We start from the raw sequence: 18472 nt of genomic DNA on the forward strand, positions 1-18472 counted from the left end.
TGTAACAACATGAGATAAAAACAGAAGCTTGTAAAAAGGTATTGCAAAAGATGAATTCTTACCGTTGGGGACAGTTGTCGGCTTCTTGGTTTGAACTCTCGCTGTAGCATTGTTTACCTAATACAAGATAAGAGCGTGTGAGAAATGGTAATGGAAAAACAGGATAAAAAATATACTAATTGAAAAAAAATTATTGCTTTTAATTAATTCCATCAAATTTCTCACTCAAAAACTCACTGTAAATGGTGAAAATTTTACTCTTGGAATAATAAATGTGTACAAAATTAGATTTAGTAACATAATTGCAATGTTTTATTTTTATTTTTACCATATTTAAATGTCAGTTCAAAAATTTATCTATTTACACAAAAAAAAAGAAAACATACATGAAATTATGACAAAAACGAAAAAATTTACTTTATAAAGAAAACATTTACTGTAAGATTTATAAATTGCTATTTGTTTGTAATTTGTAATTTAAATTGATAGTCATAAAGTGTCTTTGTTTATCGGTGTTTATGTTAACTGGGACTCGAACCCAGATTTAGAAGTAAACATAATGTAATTGAAAATGTGTATACAAATCAAAGAGTCATACAATATTCAGTTATTCTCGGTGGAAAGTTTAAATTGCAATTTGCTAACATAATACTTTAGGTACAAATCTGTACAAAGCAAATGTAAAGCTTTCGAAATATGAAAAATATATTTACAAGATTGTAATGTATTCAAAAATTCAATTTGAAGAGAATAATGTGAATATTTTTATAAGTGATTGATTTATATTGGAGAAACATTTGAATACGTTTTCCATACATTTTCGTCAAGCGTATCCAAAGGCTCAAAATAAAATAAAATATAAGTTATATTCTTTGTGAGGACTACATTAATGGTTATTTTCCGCTGAAATTATAGTTGAGTTTGACATTGGCTATTATTTGGAACCTTTGGAATAGCATATTTTTCACAAATATCAGTTGAAAGATGAGGGGAAGATATTTAACGCGGATTCTTGGGTAATATATAATATCACACAAAGCGGCAAATTAGAGTTCACCTGATCTTTCAACGGGTAAATAATAGAAAGGAATACTTAGATAGTGATAGTGATAATGATAATAAAGGAATGATTTGACTGAAGTATTTCCCGAAGGGGAATGCAAGGGTTTAAAGCAGAAGGCTCATGGTGAATTAATTAACTTCATGAGAGCTCACAATAAAACTTCTTACCTCTCGATTCTTCCGGTGGTATAAGATCTACAATCTCTCTCTCTCTCTCTCTCTCACAACCTTTTTTTGACCGGCACTTTATATGGCCGTCTAGAGAGTAAAGGGATAACACAAATGTTGATTTGTTTTAATTGACTTAAGAAAATTAAAAGTAGAACTTGGATGCCAAGTCACCTTTAGTGAGCGGGCATTCACGTTAACAAGTAAAGTCACAATCTACATGTGAGGCTTTCAACATGATAGATATTTAAATTGAGAGTTATCGTGACCGGGCAATAGATAATATAATGTGTACGGGGTACGGATGGTGGGCGGGAGGGGTAATCTGCTATCTGTAGTCGCATCGAGCTCAGATCAGTAAATTAGTAGGATAGGTAGAATACCGAGTAAGCGATGGTGATCACAGGTCTACAGAGCAGGTGGGAAGGTAGGTAGGTTGGCTGTTTGTCAGGGAAGGAAAGGAAAGGAAGTTGTTTGTTACAGTTAAATAAGTGCTACCACAGATGGTAAATCATAGAGATCATGCACACCTCTATCTTTCTGCCCTCAACCACGGTGCCGTGAAGTCTCTCTCGTGCTCGCTCCGCATCACCACTATTTGCGAATGTTACAAAACCGAATCCCTGCATGCAAGACAGACAAAACATGCATTAAAAACAGCGTCGCTCAAAAACAACGTGCAACAAAAATTAACATGTATGCATCGCATATTGTATCGGAGAGGTTTCATGTATTTAAAAATTGCACTTTGAGCGTACGATACATTTTATAAGCATTTGAGATCTAAACACATTAAACAAATGATAAACAAGGTGCTTGCTTTCCCCACTGCACATTTACATCAGCCGACTTGGCTGTGAGTTTACTGGGTTTGTTTGTTTGATTGTTTGCATCTTTACTACATATGTGAATACATCATGTATTACACATGACTAGGATGTCATCAACAATGAATGGACACAACAACCAGACCAAAGAGACAACCTGACTATGGGGGCCACTCTGATATTATTAGATTCTATTAGAAGTAGACTCTGGGAGAAAGTGTATCTATCAGTAACAGTAACAAGAACACCTATTTGGCTAACATGGAATATTCAATGGAACATCAATAACATTTATCTTCATCCACAATATGTACTAATGACTGATGAACTTGGACTAGAGTAGAGTGTGAAGGGTTTAATTCTGTGTGAGAGAAAGGCATATTAATAGAACAGGTATGTTGTACCTTACACGATTCATATAGTTTATTAGCAAAATCTATATCTTGATAACAATGTGTTAAGCGGCTAATTTAACTATAGAAAGAGTGATGATGATTAATTATAGCATTACCAATAAAATTATAAGCACTTCCTTTTACCAAATATATAATATTGATGTAGATGAACAGAATGTAGGTATTAATTACGCAAGTAAAATCATGTAATAGATTACTTGCCAAGAACTGATATAAGACTACATAAGCTGTGATCCAAGCCACATTCAATTATGTACAAGATTTAGGTGCCAGAGTCACATATACTACACTGAAAACGTCGAGCCACATTACACAAGATAGATAGATAGTAGGTAGATATGTATTAACATTATTTTAGTACTGTCACTGTTCACAAGTCTCAAAGAAGATCCTCGGACATGCGTCGAGGATGCCAGAATAGTTAAATTACTATCAAAGATTTTGATGCAAAAACAACTCCAAAAATTAGCATTAAATTTCTGAGATATCAAATACAATCAAACTTTAATTGTTGCATTAAGTGATCAATTACTGGATTTTCTATGAGTATGCATTTAATAAATAAGGTAAACGAAAATCATTTCACAACTCTTTAAAATTAATATCCTAAGAATATTAACCCAAATAAATCACTTTTATCACACATCCTATTTTACTTCCAGTAAATGAATTATGTAAATAAAGTCTATAAAACTAGGAGCAATTCACTTATTTAATACCTAGTATCAAATAAAGGACAACAGGGATATCAAATTAATCAATCAAGGTGAAGGCAGAAGGGAATTTTACTTTAAATTATACCTTTCGGATAATTTACATGTGAATGAATTAGAATTAGAAGACGTCGTCTTCTTTAGTGAAACTATTCAAAAAGGCAGAGACTGTTCCAAAATAAAACATTCAAGTCTAAGGTGCAAAAACCCCAATCAATTGTAAATACAAATTTTCAAAATGTGAAATGTTTTTGCTTGATACTATGCAGGTGTCACAGAAAGAAATTCTTGTCTCGTATATAATTTCCTCAATTAGCGTTACTTCTATGTACATCAGTTAAAGGTTAAATTCAATTCTCGGGTAAAAGGCAATTGAATTTCTGGTGAGCGCAAATAGATTTTATGAAGTTAATAAGAATGTCATAAAAGTAATTTAAACAAGGGATATAATTAAAGAGCTCACCACTTTAAAGTCTATTAAGTTTGCAGTATTACAATTGATTAACTACGTTGATCGTATGTAAATAGAGCAAGAGATTAATTGACGAAATTATACATATTCGAATAGAATAAATGAATGAAATAGGCATTTCACACTGGGAGCAGTGTTACTGAAAACATCAGAAGTAGAAGATTTGAAAACTATTTGAAGGTATTTGTATTATCAAACGAGCACGGACTACTAAAGGTGGACCACCAAAATGTCACAAGGAAAGCGGTAACATTAAGCAAAACAATCCAATCAATATGATAATGGTCGGAAAACTATTAAGAATAAGAAATTATAAGATAAAATAGGCAATATTAGGTTATATAATGTGAATAGGAATAAGTATCACACTTAAAGTCATTGCTATACTATTCAATATTAAGCGGAAAGAACTAGGAATCTTTTATAGTCTGTTGTGATAACCTCGGCGAGTTTACTTTAAATCCTGAATACCTAATTCTCATGTATCGTAAGTCAATATTCAACTTAACTCAGAGTGTGTGGTTACAGCAACTTACTTACTCACTTTAAAAGATATCAACTTTAGAAACGTTCATAAGGAATATTTTAAAAACTTCAAAAGGTCAACAAATATAAAAAGTTACAATAATTCTTGATTTACAATAAATTTATTAAAAATAAGATATTAGTAAATTTAAATGTATATTGGGGTTTATAGAAATTGTAAGCTTGCTACGTAACCATCACACCTCAAGTTTTTAAGAAAGGGCATGCCCTTCGATAAACATTTGTGATATTTATATTAATTTGATAACATTGAAAGAATATACCACGAAAATTCATCTAAAGAACATGACTTCCTTTCTTAAACAAATGGAGAAATTGCACAATTTACAATGGCGGCTAGACATCAGATATATTTTTCAAAAAATTAAATTAATTTTGTTATGATATGTTAATGTATTAACAGGAAATTTAATATAAAATTTATCTTTCTAACCACCAAAATATTTTGCACAACCTTGTACATAATTTATTAAAAATAAAAGCTTTTGGTAAAAACAATGCACATGTTTCTTATGAAAAGTAATTTCAAATGAAATAATAAGTTGGCGTCTCTATAATATTATTTACAACTGAAGTATATTTATATATTTCAATTTTAGAAAAATACATATTATAATAATTGAAATGAAAACGAAACTGTTAAGGAAAGATGTCAATTTAAAAGAAACATTTGCAATGTTAAATAGTGATGATAATTTAAGAATCAAGAAGTGGTGTCTTATTGAAAAATTCCTGTTTTCATTAATAATGCATAAAACACTTAGGACGGGTTGTTTCGGAGAATTTGAACAATTCATCAAATTTCAACATTCATTTTCGGGTTCTTGATAAAACTGAAATAAAAACAGAACTTGACAAAATCATTCACAGAACTTGAAAATGAACGTTGAAATTTGATGAATTATTCAAATTCTCCGAAACAACTGAAACTTAATCAATTAATTTAATTAAGAATCAGTAGCCAGATACAGATTTGCTTTGTAAGTATTGTAAGGGATTCAAACCCGATTTTAATAATCAGCAACAATTCTTTATCTTCTCACAATATAAAAAAGTTTAACTATATCACATATATTCACGCTCAACGGTTTGGCTCAATCGAACATGTTGACTTGGAACCATGCTCGTCGTTGCGTACATACGCTTGAGCAGCTTGACACAAGACGCCATAGACATACCACCAAAAAGCTCAGTCAAATCGTGAATTTCTGTGGAACATCGAGCATGAATTACGGGACTTCAATTCGCATCGAGCTGTTTGCATTGAACTAACAAAAAAGCATTGAGCAAGAAGGTACACACGTCGAGACATGTTCATAAACGAGCGAGGGCACATAGATTCAGAATTTTTGTACCATATCGCAGATGATTAATGAACAGAAAATTTTAATTTATTAACACTAATATTGAACATTTTTATGTTTTTTTAATAATATTAAATGGAAATATAGTATTTTTTTATGCAAAGCTATCTGAATAAATAGTAACAGGAATTAAACAATAAAGAAATGTCTAAATATGATATTTTCAAATTGAAAAATAATGAATAAGATAGAATGATGCTTACCTTGGATCCTCTTTCGTTAAATATAATTTCAACATCTAGGATTGTGCCATATTGCTGGAAAAGAATACAATCACTAGTGTTATTCATTAACATTTAAAAAATATATTTATAACATGAAAGAATGACAAGGTTGAATTTAACCAATTTATTTTATTTAAAAAAATATATCGAATAAAGAATGTAGTTGTATTATAGAATCAAAAACGGAATTTCAGTGGGAAAAACCATGATATAATATGAATTTATAACAAAATGGTTTTCAATGTATTTAGGATAGATAAGAATGTCGATCTGTAACACAATATATTTTAGGCACCACTTTAAGGCCAAGTTTGAACTGTCGTCATATTATTTGAAACTATCAGCGTTAAGTAAAATAAAACAAAATGGCTACAATATAAAATGCGACAAGGGTTCAAACAACTAGGGCAACAAAAATATTCATTTTTATTAGGAAGAAATGCACCAAAGTGGTAACCGGATAAATATAAAAATAAACTGTGAAAAACAGAACATGATAAAATAATAGAGTAGGTTAGATTTTCATCACTTTCATTCAATGTTTTGTCACTGTTCTGTTTTTTCATTGTTCTGTTTTTTCATTGTTCTGTTTTTTCATTGTTCTGTTTTATAATTTTTCTCTTTTGTCATTGTTCTGTTTTGTCATGAAACCCACAAAAATATACTTACACCGAACATGGTCCTGAGGTCAGGATCCCTGAAGCGGAAGGGTATGTTTGAGACGTGCAGCCGCTTGGGCTGCCCCAGAGTGCCAACCTTCTCCAGCTGCAAGGGGGCGCCCGGCGCCTGCGCCCCGACCAGCAGCGCCCCCTCGGGCACCGCCCCCCCGGCGCCCAGCAGCGAGCCGCCGGCTTCTGGCTCGGTTTGCTGCAACGCACCAGTCTCCATGGGAAATACATATCACATGGGTTTCAAAGGCGGTCGTAACAAAAGCATAAAATCAACAAAATCATAGTAAAATGGGGGAAACATATTCAAATATATATCATTAATTAAATATTTTTTATACCTAAGAGCTTTTTAACAATCATGCAAGTTCAAAAAAATTAATCTGTAGATTCTGATAACAATATTTTATTACAGGTTTTTTTTATTAATTAATTTCACACAATTTAGTAAAGGTTATCCATTGAATATCTTAGGTATTGTATTTAGTCATTGAGGTTATCTAAGAATTTACGATCACTGTACCCATAGTATACATCTCACACGGTAGGTGGTAGGTATATATATTATATACATATATACACAATTCATAAAGGCTAAAAAGCTGTGCCTACCTTAAAAAACGAGTGTTAAAAATTCAAACAAAACAAAACCTTTTTAACTTTTTCCACTTGTTTATTCTTGACCAGACTGGTTTCACCTTACAACGGGAACCTTCATACTGGTGTTTAATAAAAAAGTCTTTTAATTAACATGGAATTCCACCATTAACGGTTCCAAAATAAGAAACAATAAGCACATAAACCATTGCGATTTCAGTAACGCCATATATACACAAAACAGATTATATATATTTTAAGTAACTATGGTTTTAAAAGAAGAATAAATAAAGATTAGAGGAGTATTTGAATTCGGATGGGAAATCATCATTATTATCCAGTATTTTTTAAATAGGGTTCACTCTTCTATAATTATAGTATATAAAATAAGGAATACAGTAGGTTTTAGGTTTAGGTATATAAAAAAGGAATACAGTAGGTTAAAGTGAGTACATAGGGGAAGGTCATGAAAAAAATATTGTAGGTCATTGTCATAACATTACAAAGCAAAGGGTAATGGTGAATAAATAGGAAACAATAAATTTACTGTAATGTTATTTCTTACATCTAGTCAAAATATATTAACAAAAGCTTATTGTGAAAACATTCATTTATCCATGGTAATGTATCATACTTCAAATAAATCAAAGAAATTGTAGTAAAATACGAGAAACACATAAAAATACAGAGCTTTTATAGCAACACAAGCGCTTTTAGGGGACTTATTTGAAGTTAACCGCTTTTTAGACGTTGTAAGGTCGCGATATCATGTATTACGAATAAGGAAATGAAACTTTACTGAATTTACTGAAGTCACCAGCCAGGTAAGTATGTTTTTCTGTGTCTGTTTGTAAATAATAAGTATGTTTTTCTGTGTCTGTTTGTAAATAATAAGTATGTTTCTCTGAATCCGTTCGTAAATAATAAAATTAGATAGAGCCTAGGATCTAATAAATTGTACAGCGCCTTTGAGGTGATTTTTCACGAAAACGGCGCTTTACAAATCATAGAATTATTATTATTATTACGCCCAGAAGAAAGAATGAACTTGTCAAGGGAAAGTAACAAAAAAACGCCACGACGCCTGCTCTCATAAAGAGTTACATTACGATGGCGATACTAATTGAATCTCAAATACAAAAAGTCTATGAATAAAATTATGACGAGTTTTAAATTTAAACCTGAAAGACGTATTTCGTATATGTCATCAGATTTTTGTCGTTTTTGCTTTAGGGAATTAATTAGTCTCGTGTAGCGATCCTTCTTAAATCAACATTTTTCTAAACATCTGCACATCGCTCAAGAGTGGAGGATAGTATCGATGAAAAACCTCCATTCAGAATCAATTGCTTGAAATGGCTTCAGCCGCGTTTAGTGACCAAATCTTCTAAGTACTTCTCAACCTTCCTATCCTCCATCTCCTTCGGGCCTCGCGAAAATATCTTAAATTGGGGATGCCGTCGTTCCATGGGCCCTCTTACCCTGATGTTTGACACTGCAAGGCTGTATGACACGTAAGCTCAAGACGGAGGAAGCACAACACAATGTCCCAAAAGACAAACAACATAATTCAATAATAATTAGTCTTGAGAAATTTAAACTATACGTGATACTTTGCGATTCACATTATACAAAACAGATTATAAATTTGTAAAGTTGTGTCTGCACTTGACTCTCGCTAGTTTTGCCAAAAAATCAAATACAAAGTAAAGTATCCATGGTCTAATAATTACTGTAGTCATCGAAGTTCGTCGGAAAGTTAATTACATCATTGCTAGGGAGATTTACAAAACGCAAGAGGATAAGAAAGCCCCTCTTAAAAATCTCAAAACTCTTGAACTTCTAAGTTCCTTAGGGGGTTGCCATTATTCAGGTAAATTACTTCGTCCAATTGGCCATTTAGCGTTTACGTTTAAATCCCCCTCTACCTTAATCGAATAAGAGTCGAGAAAAGGGAGGAATGAGATAGGTAGCCCTATTGGGTACATAATATATGTGTCATGGCTAAAACCGTAGCGGACGGACAAGGGGAAAGAAATTGCGTGGGTAATTATGTCTTTCAGAGCCTTGTGTCGCAAGACCGATGCTTTTCTTCAGCCTTGTAATCTTGTGGTAAGTCGGACTCGACGTAATGTAATTTGACTTGTAAGTAGAAACAATTGAATTAAACATATGTAACTAACGAAACATCAAGTCTTTTCTCCACAGGTATGCTTCTGTCGTGATTATAATTTATACCGAATTAAATTAAAATATTTTATTACCTTGAGCGTGATTTGTCTTTCTGAGGCATTCCCAATTCTTTCTTCCACACACTTCGACACTCCTCATACATTCTCTTATTATATATACTTATTTCCACGTTAATCCTCTCATGTGTTAAACCATCTAATTAATTACTCTTACATCTGTCTTTCAGTTAACTTTCGTCCCATCTCTGCCAGTTCCGTCGTAGGTTCAGAATTTGAATCAGAAATCGATTATTTTGGACTTGTGGCTTCGCTAATTCTACCTACCTAATTAATTGAGAAAATAGTGCATGTTTGTAAGCACTAGAGTTAGTTTTGACAGAAATTAGATTAAGGAATGCCGACGGGTAGCGCGGAAACAGAAGATTAAAGGAACGCAAAGGTTTATATTAAATCAGCAAGGAAACTTCTATATTCGCGGAGTTCGAAGTTTACTGTCTAGTGGCGGGTCAATGTAAACTAGAAAACCCAGTTTGTTCAGGCTTCAGGCTCAAAACACAGCCTGTAAACCACGGCTCAACTAACCGTCGAAGCTAATCTACCGTAGAACTTGTGGGATGTTATCAGTAGCGTGCAGTCTGAAAGGCTGAAAATCTGTGCTTACCTAAGAAAACAAACCACAAAAAGAAAGAAAATACTGCGACAAATCTCTGATCAATGTATACATTTTTCCGTAAATTTGTGAAATTTTTTATTTCACAATCGTTCTACATTGATAAATTATTTCTATTTGACAAATTTATACTTTTCTTTGCCACCTGATTTATACTACATTTGACGATACATTATTTCACTTCTTAAATTTAGCTGACGCAATGCCACACATACCAATACTGTCTGCACTAAAAGCTGTGAAATAGTAAGTATTATGTCATACTTGTTAGTACTTAATTATAAAATGTTCGTTTTAAATTAGGGATATAATGTTATCCATTCACTAAAGATGTTACCCTTTTCATAAATTGACAGTTTTTAGTTTTCAAAACTACCGCGAGGTTAAGTTAACGGCTAACAAAATGAAAAATGACTTTTGAGGAGACGCTATCGGTCGAGAAAAAATTACCTATTATTATTAATGAACATGTTTTTAAAGAATTCTCTATAGTTTTGTCAGTTATTGATTGTGTTTTTTAAGTATTTCCTAATACTTTCATATACGCCAAAAGCTTTCAAATACGTACGCATATATTAAGTTCGTAACTAAGTTATTAAAAAAGGTAACAGTTAGAATTTTTTAAATCGACATAAAAGCACACATCCTACCTTCGGTCATAGAGAAATGCACGCCACTGGGTGTCATTATGATGCTATAGGTTATCTTAAGGACGATGAAGGAACTTATGTATCGGGCTGCATTATTATGTGTTAGCTAGAACACAAATAACAAGCGCTTGATAGATAGTTACACGTCAACAATCTCCTTGATACGGTTATTATCTAATAAGAGCTCACGGGTTACCACTAGGGTTCTTGCTTTGTAACGTATTCCCAGAATGTTGCGCAATAACGAGTCCTCATTAGCAAGGGTTAACTACACGAGATGTCATTGTCACACAAATAAACATACACGTATACATTGTACACTACCTACTCCACAGATATGTCTAAAATAAATTAAAATAAAACTACATGAATAGTCAGTTACAATTCGTTAGCACATTATAATTATTTTGTTATAATTGAGGAGATTTTTCACAAATATAAATCCACCCAAAACAGTTTTTTTTCTTATTTTTTGATTCTTGTTCTCTATGTGGGGGTTACATAATGGCTGATGAAGATTTTCAAAAAACAACATATTTATCTGCTTTACGTGCAATGGAAAATTATAATTTCTCACAAAGTGAAACATCTATACAACTAGAACTATACAAAAGTCAAATAACTAAGTAGGTATATAATATGAAATAGCCATTATTATCTTATTTCATTTATTATCTGAGTGGGCCACCAATTACATAAAAAATAAACCTTTTGTTTAAGTATTACTTACGAATTTTTGTATAAACGTATCATCGGTAGGTTTTGTATATTTATTTTTTAGAATTAGGTTACTTTGAAAGATAAAGCAAACATAATTTTTTGCATTTATTAAAAACAATCATTTTACTGTAGAACTAAATGTATTGACGTTTCGCTTCGTGAAAACTTTTTGTTTTTCAAATACTTTAGTTAATTCTCCTTTGTCAAAATTTGCAATTTTCGACTTCTTTAAAAATGAATCGAGTTTTCTTATTTTTCAACATGTATAACAGTTAATTGAATTTACATTTAAATATTGTCATGAAATATTAATCAGGAGTTATTATTCATTAAAACTGTAACGATATTTTTTGAGATATTTCTTTTTGTGAAAACGCTCCTCAATTTCTCTGTACTTCTCTCCGTACAATTTCTTCATTCTTATTAATATTATTACTTAAGATACAATAGTTAACATTAGTTAAATAGCATTCTTATTTCAGACAAAATTAAATATTGTAACGACATACGTAGTAAATACTATAACCATGTAAATAAATATATCCCGTTCAAATTTGTAACAATGCACCATTTATGTCTAAATAATAAATGTCCTGGTGATGGACACTGCAATGATATAGGCTTCGAGAAGGCAATAACCCAAAATTCAAATAACATAAAACATAATATCAAATATTTTAATCTTTAGGAGTAAGAACATCTCGACAAGCAGGTCGGCTGTCGGAAAATATATTCCACTTCAACACATTTTAATACATGGCGGTTTCATTCAATGCCACGACTTATCGCGTTTAATCGTTTGACTAATATGAATATTTATAATAAAAAGGCGATAAAAACCACCCTAAATAGAAAATTGCTTTCAGCGCGCGAAATTTGGCGGAAAATTGAGAATTTGTGTCGCGCTGTTCGCAAGGAAAACCGCTCATATTTCTTCCCTAATTCTCCATAAGCTGACTAGGTGAGTTTTCAATTTAAAATAAAGAACTGGGGGCTAAATATCGAACAAAGTCGATGGGATCGATGCAGCCACTTGAGTGAAGCGCCACTGGTCTCTCGGCGAGGTAAAGCCACTGAAAGTAGTCGAGCTTTTAATTAAAACGCAGGCGAACCAGAAAATGATTTTAAGGGGTGGCCTGCACGAAATCGAGAATTTCACATAAATTTTAATGTTCAAAGACAGCTTTAAAAGGAAGGAAAGTTGATGGGTAGCATTTGAATAATAAAAAACCTTTATTTTCCTTCTAGTTGACATCAAATACTTAAACGGTACAAAAGTCAACAGCCTAAGGCTCTCTTAACACAAAAATATAAAATAAATAGATTTTTGGAGGTTTAGGAAGAATTTGAAACACGTTTAGATCGTAACGGACAGTAGGTACTTCCGAACCTTCGTCTACCTCCCCCCATAGCAGTCTCTTAACATACCCCAATTGGCGATACCGTAATTTCATAGTAGATTGGATTCTTTTGTGGTATTCTCATAAAAAAGACGTATAGTAGTCGTATGTAGGGAAGAAAACTGTTCCTCAATATTTTAATTTTAAATTAATTTTCTTTTGTCTCATAATTTTTCATTTTTGCAGGTGGCTGTAAATTATTATTTTTACCTGTTATTGTTGATACCTTGTACATATGACCTGTTAAACTAACCAAATAGAGTAGATTTTACTAACAAGTTACTAATACGCAGCACTTGCATACTGCGAATAACATTGTATGCATGGACATTTTGGAGGTCTTGTTTTGAAATTTTAAATGTAGACTCGTTATATCAAAATAATTAGCGTCCTTGCGAGAGCTCTGAAGGGGTACCATCAGTACCTAAAACAGGGCGGGGAAGTGGTGGGCCTGCTCCAGAATGTTCCTCAATATAAACGCAGGGGCTGTATTTGTAAATCAGAGCTTCTTAAGCATAAAACTAAACTAAAAGCTTAGTGATAAAAACTTAGTTTGTAAGTGATTGTTACTATTGTGGTCAAGAGGTAATGTCTCGACTAGCAAGCCGGAGGTCGCGGGTTCAAATCCCGGCGTGCCCAAGTAATTTTATTAATTTGTGTTTTTTCACAATTTACTCATTTAAAATACTCTCAGTATCGCGACCACTATTCAGAATTGAAACGTTGATTGAAATGGCTTTGGCCGTGTTTGGAGACCACATCTAAATATTCAGGTACTTCCCCACCTTCCTCTTATCCCATCCCTTCCCATCCCTTCCCCTCCCCACTACCTTCGGCCTCATAACATACCCACCCGTATTGGGGATGCCATAGTCTCACTGAATCCAAACGGTTGGGAGCAGTTGGGACTCTTGTGCGGCTCCACATAAACGAATCAAACATTTGAATGCACTAGTTAAAAAAACCGCTTATCTAAATTAATATAAAGTTAAGAACTTGAATTTTCTTGAAATTCAACCATGTGTGAAGATTTTCGAGTATGTAAATTACATAAACAGGATTTCCAAACACATGAAAACTTAAAAAAACATCCTTTGCAAAAATATTAAATAAAATAGTTGCCTTTCTTTAAAATAGTTTGCTTTCTTTAAGCATAAAATAGTTGCCAATCACCACTGACGCTAACACCGAGAGAAGTTAAGCAATATTAATCGAGCTCGATCAATTATACATACGTTGGAATTGCAATGTTCCCACGCATCTCGCTTCAGTTAAGCACTACCGCAAAATATTTCTTACCCATACTGTGATATATTATGATATATATGCAGTAGGTACATTGATTTAGTGTTATTATCTATTTACGTCACAATTGTAAACTTTAAAATGAAATTCTACAGACAAACTATTCAGAAAACAAACGAGGCATCTCATATTAAATTGTGCTTACACATTCTACATTGAAATAAATCGCGTTATTTTTTTTCAGTATAAAATATTCACTGATCATAATTATTATTTCTCTCGTGGATAACATATCTTGAAAAGCCAGAGGACACTTTATAGGAGAGTTACTTTTAGAAACACCTCATTAAAAAATTTTTTCTTTCCTCGCTAACAACTTTCTGCCGTTCGTACCGTAAAATGTATCAAAATATGATAATAATGCAAAATCATATGTCTTGAAATTTTGAAAATTTCATCGCTTATAGATATTTTAGATGCTTTCATTAAATACTGTAAGAAGAACACATCTTGGCCTTTGAAACAATCGAGTACATAATCTTTTGATCAAGTATTTTTATAAGCCCAGAAAAAAAGTATAAAAACTGCTTTAAAGTTCAAAATCTTCCACTTAAGAACCCTTTTTTGGTTTGGTTTAGTATGTGAAAATTAGTTATTTGGAAAATTATCGTAAAACATTTAAATATTTGTGGCTAAACTTAGTAAAATAAAATAAAACACGCTTTTTGGCGGTGTTTTTTTTTTCTTGCATAAATCAAAACAGGCGACTGGCGTTAAGCTTGAATTTTAACCTTATCGCCATCTACATAAGGGTGTCATTGTTTGCTGTCCGATTCCAAATGTCACACGATGTGGTGCATCGCCTTAAGGCGAAGCTTAATGCTAAATCACTATTTTGATTAATCTTTATAATGAATTGGTGTACATTATGAATACCGAAAAAATATGCTTTAGATAAATTGAAGGTTTTCCTATCGTTTTGCTTGAGTAGAATACAAATAAATAACTCAATAAAAAATATAAATATACACTACTAAATTTTTTTTTAAAAATAGAAATGAATGAACGCATAAACAAAACAACTTTTTAAAAATACTGTATTATAGCTAAGATTATCTGTGACAGTTTCACTTGATTAAGTTTTTTGCTTTCTTATAAAATTATTTACAAAAAAATAAAAAAATAAATAAAAACCAGTTTTTTGCTTGAAATCGAACGTTTCTAGACTCCGTTTGTGAAGCGATTTTAATGCCTATTACCCATAGACATATGAATATTAGTAGACCTGCCCTAAGTGATTAAAAGCGTATTATTCCCCACTCCCCATACCGGTTCCATTGGAGCCGGCTGTGCTCGCTTATGGCCTCAAGTGAATTTAGAAAACGTGACGTCATCATTCTTGTGCGAACTATGGTCGAGGCATCATCGGTTCATTTTACGAAATAACACGGCAAAATGTTCACTTGTACTATGAAAACTTGTAAAAATAGATGTGAAAAAGAGAATAAACCCAATTGTCGTATTACATTCCATATATAAGCATTATTTTACTTTATTTTAAGCATATTCACATCGTATAATATGGATCAGTTGTAGAAACATATACTATCACACCGAGATACGTCTGGACGCGAAACACAAAGCTGGTTGGTTGCTGGGAAGTAAATTATGAACATTTATAAAAAAGTGTCTTAACTAAATACGTAAGCGAAATATTCGACTCTGAAAATAGAAGAAATTTATTTTGCCGAATTTGGACTTCGCAAATTTGTTCATAACGTGGCGAGTAATTTGCGCTCCCATGTAAAAATGTCTTCATTCGAAAGCAGATTTTACTTTTAAGAACTAAATGGTGATATTAAAATGCGAGATGCCTATATACTGTCAGATTGATTTATTGACGAATCACAGTCAGCTTTACCCCCTTCGTTCTTCAACAGTTGATTTTACCCCTCATCTTTAATTTCTAGTCTATATATTCATATGTCTGTGCTATTACCTAATTCCTCTTAAGCAATAAATCAAGATTGTATAAATCAAAACTAGGTCAGAAAAAAACTAAAGATTTTTTCGTTTATTTTGTAAGTACCTAGTAGTTCATAATTTATAAACTCCATAAATATATCCACAGCAAAATGTATAAAGCAAACATTATTTTTGTCTTGTATTGCTCATGAATGAATATTGCAAGCAAAGTGTGAATTGTATTCTAGATTACGTATGCAAATATATACTCAGTAAGATTGGCCTTGGTGATTATCCCAGACCAAGGGACTCAATTTCTTCACCAACTTGTAGTAGTAATGGAGATATGCCCAGTATTTCAGTCGGACCATATATGTGCCACATTCTCAAACTCAAATTTAAGCGGGCTAAATCGTCCGCTTAAGCCTTGATAAGCCGCAGAATAGTTGCTACTCTAGACGTCGAGACGCTAGTAGTAACAAATGTCAAATATGACGTTTACATGATTAATTACGTGCTTGTATCTCACCGAAACACACGCAAAATGCCTGATCGTATCATTATGAACTATTATATTCAAACGATGAGGTATGTTGATGTTATTGAATAATAATATAATCAATCTGAAATAGACAAATAGTCTGGTAAGGTTATTTATTATAACAGGGATTTTTCAACGTTCTGACGTGTATTCAGCAGTTTGTTCATCATATTCTCATGGCTCCAGCAAACAAATACTATTTAAAGTTCAATCAGCACCATGCCGATTCTAGTGGCGAACTTTATCAAAAATCTACTCGAAAATTAAACCCGCCGAAAACATTTAACATTTTGAAAGCTCTCGATCTCCCGATGACAGTAGATATACCACTCGCGTAGACATTAATTTGGTTTTACATAGAAAAAATAAGCACATTCCTCCATTAAAATTAAAGACCACACGTTTAACATTACTGACATCCAGGCTTCCGACCTATATACGGATTATGTTCTAAGCCGCACTAAGCTTGACATTCGAAACCAAGCCTGGCCTTAAATCAACTGATATACCGGTCAGAAACAAAACATATTTACCAGAAAACAGCGAGAATCAACTGGTCGATTTCAGCAATATACATAACATTCGAACAATATTATTTAGCTTATTAGCAAAAAACGTTCACGACGTACCGTGTTTTTAAAACACATATTAAACAAATACTTTAAAAAAGTAAGTTTTTCAATTGTTACGATAATATTATTGCAAGTAGTTGTAGTTGTAAAATTATTTAAAAAATCTTACCATTTATAAATTTTAACTTCTTTTCAATATTTTATAATAAGCCATATTCTAAAACTTCCGGTAATTGTTTGGTTTCGGTTGTCTCCTTATTGTACCTTTTTAAAGTGTCTGCTCAGAAAATTCTCATTTCTGAGCACAAACTGCCTCCTGTTTTATGTTATGTTTTAGTTTTAATATTCGTGTTTTGTCCTGTCCTACTGTTATTGTTATTCTAAGTTTTGTCATCACTTTGTATAAACAGTGTATTTAGTGTTATAATATTAGATCTGTATTGGGTAAGGCACACTGTAGGAATAATTTTAAGAACCATTAATACTGAATTACAATTTTTTTTCTTTTTTAAAGTTTGTTATACGAGTAGTTAAGCGCACTTGAAGTGAAATGACACTAAACTGCGCTATATAAATTCCATGTTATTATTATTATTATTCCCAGGTACACTAGAACTCAAACTTTACTACGGTTATACTTCAGCTAGTTATTTATAAATATAATCGCAGGTTTGCGTTAAAAATTTTCTTCGAAGACAAATTCAGATGGAGGCTGACACATTAGATTAGGTGTTAATTTCTTTGTAAATACGAATTAAATTGACATGTAACCTTTAACAACGTACAACGTCATATACTCAGAAATAACCACTGTTGTATTTATTATCAACGGAATTGTACTAATAATTATATTATAGACTTAGATAAATGAACACTCTCAATGACAAATGCCAGCATTTACATTTACTGATTATTATAAGCGCCTGGTACTTTTAAAATAGGGTATATTGCGGTTAAACCCTTACCCTTTAGGCCAACGAGAAAGTTTGCACCCACTAAGCCGCGAAGCTTAAGACATTTAAATTCCTTATTACTGAATTTACTGGAAAATGCTTTGTGAATGTTTCTCTCTAATATTTAAAACAACTCGAATAAGGGAAACTAACCGCTTACAAGAAGAAAACTTACTCATATAAAATATTGCTAATTTATTAAGAATCTCTTCAAAATATTCGTAATTTGGTTAAAAACCGGACTGCAGGTCCTCAACGAATGAGTTGATAGTTTTCCTATTAAACTTTTAGAAAAATAGTAATTTATTATTAAGATGCCTGAACAGGTGTTCTTAAAAATGATAATATTGTGGCATCTCGTCCATCATATTTATTGGGACAAGACCACCTACAGATGTATTCTGAATGACTAATATTTTATTAGGAAATGGTCACGCAGTCACATTTTTAACACTATCTTGTGCGTAAGTCATGTATGTTCGAATAACGAATAGTAACTCGTACTTA

General features: G+C 32.3%; 1 protein-coding gene across 14 annotated transcripts in view; it reads right to left on the minus strand.

The window, feature by feature from the left end:
• Nucleotides 1–18472, minus strand: part of Rbfox1 (RNA-binding Fox protein 1) — a 731414-nt gene that overhangs the window by 18010 nt on the left and 694932 nt on the right. For 13 of the 14 annotated variants that reach the window (XM_089634055.1, XM_089634056.1, XM_089634058.1 and 10 more), the window contains 4 exons: nucleotides 6462–6674; nucleotides 5772–5825; nucleotides 1761–1853; nucleotides 63–117 (listed from right to left, as the gene is read on the minus strand). In XM_089634055.1, the coding sequence (XP_089490181.1) occupies nucleotides 63–117; nucleotides 1761–1853; nucleotides 5772–5825; nucleotides 6462–6674 (415 nt within the window). The remainder of the gene's footprint in view (nucleotides 1–62; nucleotides 118–1760; nucleotides 1854–5771; nucleotides 5826–6461; nucleotides 6675–18472) is intronic. The other variant, XM_089634046.1, reaches the window with a different exon arrangement.

This window comes from Hesperophylax consimilis, chromosome 8 (assembly GCF_061612785.1).
Source record: "Hesperophylax consimilis isolate HC1 chromosome 8, BYU_Hcon_1.0, whole genome shotgun sequence".
NCBI classification, from domain to species: Eukaryota; Metazoa; Arthropoda; class Insecta; order Trichoptera; family Limnephilidae; genus Hesperophylax; species Hesperophylax consimilis.